At 32.2% G+C, this 5154-nt stretch overlaps 1 protein-coding gene across 1 annotated transcript in view; it reads right to left on the reverse strand.

Moving 5' to 3' along the window:
- The window catches only part of LOC107723603 (growth factor receptor-bound protein 2-like), a 65978-nt gene that overhangs the window by 1001 nt on the left and 59823 nt on the right, over positions 1–5154 (reverse strand). The window contains exon 6 of the mRNA XM_016532311.1: positions 3260–3428. Coding sequence (XP_016387797.1) covers positions 3260–3428 — 169 coding nt within the window. The remainder of the gene's footprint in view (positions 1–3259; positions 3429–5154) is intronic.

The raw sequence follows: 5154 nt of genomic DNA on the forward strand, positions 1-5154 counted from the left end.
ACCTCCTTACTGAAGTGAAAGTGTTGACTGGTGTCACTATCTCGTGAACGCGCCGGCGGATCTCCACCAAATTCGGGGGATCCCTTCAGCTCAAGGAGCCCTCTTGAACGCCACCCTCCGCGCGTCGGTAGCCCCCGGGATCACTTGATCGTCGGCGCCGGACCGCGAATTTAACCACCCGTAACTCCCGAACCCCGGGGGCTATCGACGCGGGGGTGGTCTCATTCGAAAGCGGGCCTCTAGACGTACACTCGATTCGCGTTCGAGAGGGTTCCTCGAGCTGAAGGGATCCCCCGAATTTGATGCGGATTCGCCGCGCCATTACAGAGATATGGCCGTTCAAAGTTTCAATGGTTTTCCATAGACTTAAGCTTCAAAAGCGATCCAGGTCGCCAGTAGCAAACAATGGACAAACTAAGTAATTACACCATTTCAAGCATTTTATCTGCGTTATATGTTCTGTAAAAAAATTTTCATATCGGTGGCACATTTGCTGATACCGATATATATATAACAAGCTCATATCGGAAAAACGATATATCGGTCGGGCTCTAATTCTGACAGCGCTGCACGAACTGTCTGTTTGTTAACCAGGGTTCAAAGTCCAAAGCGCGAGGGAAATCTGCACTGAAACAGTGTTACTCGTCAGTTGCTCAGTAACATTTTTATGAATATTTACAAGGCATGTGACAATGCAATACGTGCAACATATTCGTAATGAGGCTCATTTATAAATCTGCTGTTGTCAACAAAAAGAAGAATTGAGGTCTTCCTGCACGCGCAGGAAAAATAAAAGTTGAGAAAAAGCAAGAACTCCATCAACATTTGTAAACATTAGTATTGTAATTTTACTGATGTTCTGTAAAATAAAATAAAAAGTAAGACAATTATAATTACAACAGCTCTATTAATACATTTATTATAACATTCACACATAAGTGTTCATATTGGGATCTGTAATATTTTCTAATGTTTTAAAAGAAGTTTCTTCTGCTCAGCAAGGCTGCTTTCATTTAAAAAAAAAAATACATGCCTGATTCAAGAAGGGGGTCTGATGGCCAAAAAATATTATTTTACTAACTTATTAATTTTAAGTTAAATTGTGCTTTGTTAGTATAATGTCTGCTAGAATGTTAAAAAATGTTCAGTGTTAAATATTTTTAAATTATTGTTTTGTAATTGATTTTTTCTTTGAAAAGCAAGACAAAATAGTAAAAAGCACATTTTGGCTATTTAATTTATGCAATGGTGAAAAAAATTGGCAAAATACATGGAGGAAAAAAACTAGAAAAACCGTGTTCGGTATTCGGCCCAGTGTTTCATTTTGTTCGGTTTCGGCCAAGAATTTTCATTTCGGTGCATCCCTAAAAACAATATCTTAACATGTAATTTATTTCTGTGATGCAAAGCTGAATTTTTAGCATCATTACTCAGAAATCATTCTCATATGCTGATTTGATGCTCAGGAAAAATTTATTATTATTAATGTTGAAAACAGCTGTGCACCATGATGCATTTTTTTAGGATTCTTTGATGAATAGAAACAGCATTTATTGGGAAAAAATAAAATAAAAATTGTAACAAAATAAATGTCTTTACTGTCACTTTTGATCAATTTAATGCATCCTTGCTGAATGTAAGTATTAATTTCCATTAAAAAAATCTTACTGACTTATGGGATATTTACAGTACATCTGATATTTTAACAAACACCATGAATAAAGGCGATTTTAAGGCCCACTTTAACATGTAATCAAAAATCTATAGAGAGAGAGTGTGAGTAAATTTTGAGTAGGATTTTGATTGAATTTTCACGAATCAGTTCTGGATTATTCTAAATGAATGAACAAAGACAATGACTGAACAGTAGGGTTGGGTACCTTTTTTCGGTACTTTGCTCTCTGTGTAATTACAAAAACATTTATTTCAGTGAAAAAATAATTCCAGAAGTCTCAATTTCAACAGTTTGAACAATAGGGCCCAACAAACTTTTTCTTTCTTTATTTTTTTTCTCCAGAAATTCTTGTTTTAATTTTTCTGAAAATCAAATGAAGGCATTAAACATTTATTTTAAATCAAATGAAAATTAAACCCTTTTATTTTTTGGCAAACAAACTGAGGTTTACTGTTGAAATTAATACATGGAAGAAAAATTGTGTGAATATTCCTTTAAAACATTTTATAATAGGTTAATAATTGTATTATTTTTTTCTACAATTAAGTGATTAATCTAGTTGTAATATTTATTTTTATAATTTAATTGTTTTGTGTGAATATTCCTTTAAAACATTTTTTAATAGGCTAATAATTGTATTACTTCTTTCTACAATTAAGTGATTAATCTGGTTGTAATATTTATTTTTATCATTTAATAGTTTTATTTAAATTTGATATAAAATTGAATATTTAAAGATGTACATTATACTGTACAAAAGTAATACAAGAGTAATATATTTCTGTTACATGTTAAACCGTACTTTTATTTTGACAGGTTGCCATGAAGTTTCTGTGTGTATACAGTACGATGATGCTTGTTTTCTCAAATGAAATGGTAAAATTCTCGCGAAGTGACTCACAGCAGCTCTGGAGATTAAGTTTTTGTGTTCATGCCGTCATATAGTGAGACGCAGAGGCCGAAAATCACAGCGAGCGTCACGCATGCTTCAGTAGTAAACAAAACCGCATTTCCGCCATTCATACATACAGAGGCAAGCGGAACATGCAGGATTCATATTTAAACCGTCTTTTTGAATTTTAATATTCACAGATACTAGTTGCAGTGGCAGTGGCTACTTTTGATTTATTCATCCAAAATTGACGAATTCCGTGGCATTGAACACAGTTCATTCATCTGATCACATGAAAATGTTGACAGAAGCTCCTGTTTGGCATTTTACCAGGTTTCAGTTTTTTTTTTAAATAATAAATATTAAACTTGCTATTATAAATTAATTTATTGGTTTTAAAAATGTATAAATAAAAATATTTTCTTCGTCTTAATTTTTTCCCCCTAGTTATTGCAAACAACTATTCTAGTGCAGGTTATTCCCAAAAAAAAAAAAAAAAAATATTTTAATCAAAATAATCAAAATGTAGTATCTTGCTCTTCCTGTGAATCTACTTTCCTTTTCTGTGGATGTCCCTTAGGCTAAATAGCCTGTTTCACTAGGAAATGTGTCACATTACAGAAGTACAAAGGTTGCTAATGGAGATCCAAATAAACTTTATGGATTAAAAAGGTAAAAACAAGCATACAGACCTGAGGCACCTGCTCGATGTCTCGTAGAAAGATCTGTTGGTTTCGGGAAACGGAAGTGGTGCGGTGATAGTCCACCAGCTCGTTGAGAGAGTTAAACTTCACGACCCACAGGAAGTACTTTCCAGCCCCATCACGCAGCACTTTGAAGTGCTGTACATCATTGCCAAACCTTCAACAACAACAAAAAAAAGACTATAATATGAACAAACACAACACTTTGTAACCTGCATGACAACTTCAAGTTTTATTTAATACTAAAGAGTGACATAATGCACTCCCCTCCTGTGCCATGATCCATAAATAAAATGTTGCAGACTGGGCAGGCAGGTTACACAAGTGAATGGAGATCAGAGCGCATATTAATACATGCATGCAAACACAGACGAGATGGACAAGATAGACGGGAAGAAATGTGTGATTGCCATGATGTCTATCTGAGAACTGAAAGTGACAAGAACAGAGGTGATTCACACGAGACGCATGATGACATTCAGATTTGTATCTGCATTACTGTACAGAAGTCTAAGGTCAGTAAGATTTAAAGTTTTTGTTCACCAAAGCTGCATTTATTTGATCAAAAATACAGTAAAAACAGTAATATCCTAAAATATTAATACAATAAAAAAAAAAAACATTTTCTATCTTAATATACTTTAAGATGTAATTTATTATTTATAAATACCATAAATTAAATTTTTTTCCAAAAAGTATAATTAAAAAAAAATTAAATTTTCAGCATCATTACTCCAGTCTTCAGTGTCACATGATCCTTCAGAAATCAGTCTGATATGTTGATTTACTGCTCAAGACATTTCTTATTAGAAGGGTTGAAAACCGTTGTGCTGCATTTACTTGAAACATTTGTCACATTGTAAATGTATTTACAGTCACTTTTGATCAATTTAATTTTATTTGATCAAAAATACAGTAAAAACAGTAATATCCTAAAATATTAATACAATAAAAAAAAAAACATTTTCTATCTTAATATACTTTAAGATGTAATTTATTATTTATAAATACCATAAATTAAATTTTTTTCCAAAAAGTATAATTTAAAAAAAATTAAATTTTCAGCATCATTACTCCAGTCTTCAGTGTCACATGATCCTTCAGAAATCAGTCTAATATGTTGATTTACTGCTCAAGACATTTCTTATTAGAAGGGTTGAAAACCGTTGTGCTGCATTTACTTGAAACATTTGTCACATTGTAAATGTATTTACAGTCACTTTTGATCAATTTAATGCGTCCTTGCTGAATAAAAGAAAAAAAATGGTACTGACCTCAACATTTTGAACTTTAGTCTACATTAAAACATTGTACATTAAAATATATATAGAAAGAATCATAATAAAAAATCTACAAAAAAAACAAATCCTAATTTTTTATTACTTTTTAAATTTTTTAAAAGATTTTGAACAGTAGTGTGCATGCCTTACTTTCATGAGAAGCTTTGCATATAGGGCACTTAAAATGAGGATAAAAAAAATAGTGAAAAAGCAGGATATGTACATAGTAAAAAGAGAAACAGACAGACACAGCCTGACAGACAGACCGCCTGACAGCCAGACAGCCAGCCATACATACATACATACATTAGGCCTGTCACGATAACAACTTTTTGTTGTGTGATATATTGCGCCAGAAATAATTGCGATAAGCGATATTATTGTCATTTTAAATACCATTTTATGCCACTGAATATATAATCATAATGTAACAGCATAATAATGCAAGTAGGCCTACACACTTCCAAATGACAACAAACTTTTAATTTTTAAGAATATTTAGATCATGGAAATTAAATATCAAAATATTAGATACCTTAAAAAAACTTGAATAAATAGTAAATAAAAAAATGCACAAAGAACTTGTATGGAGATTTTTCCATC

This window comes from Sinocyclocheilus rhinocerous, unplaced genomic scaffold (genome assembly GCF_001515625.1).
Source record: "Sinocyclocheilus rhinocerous isolate Xijiao unplaced genomic scaffold, SAMN03320098_v1.1 scaffold154, whole genome shotgun sequence".
NCBI lineage: Eukaryota > Metazoa > Chordata > Actinopteri > Cypriniformes > Cyprinidae > Sinocyclocheilus > Sinocyclocheilus rhinocerous.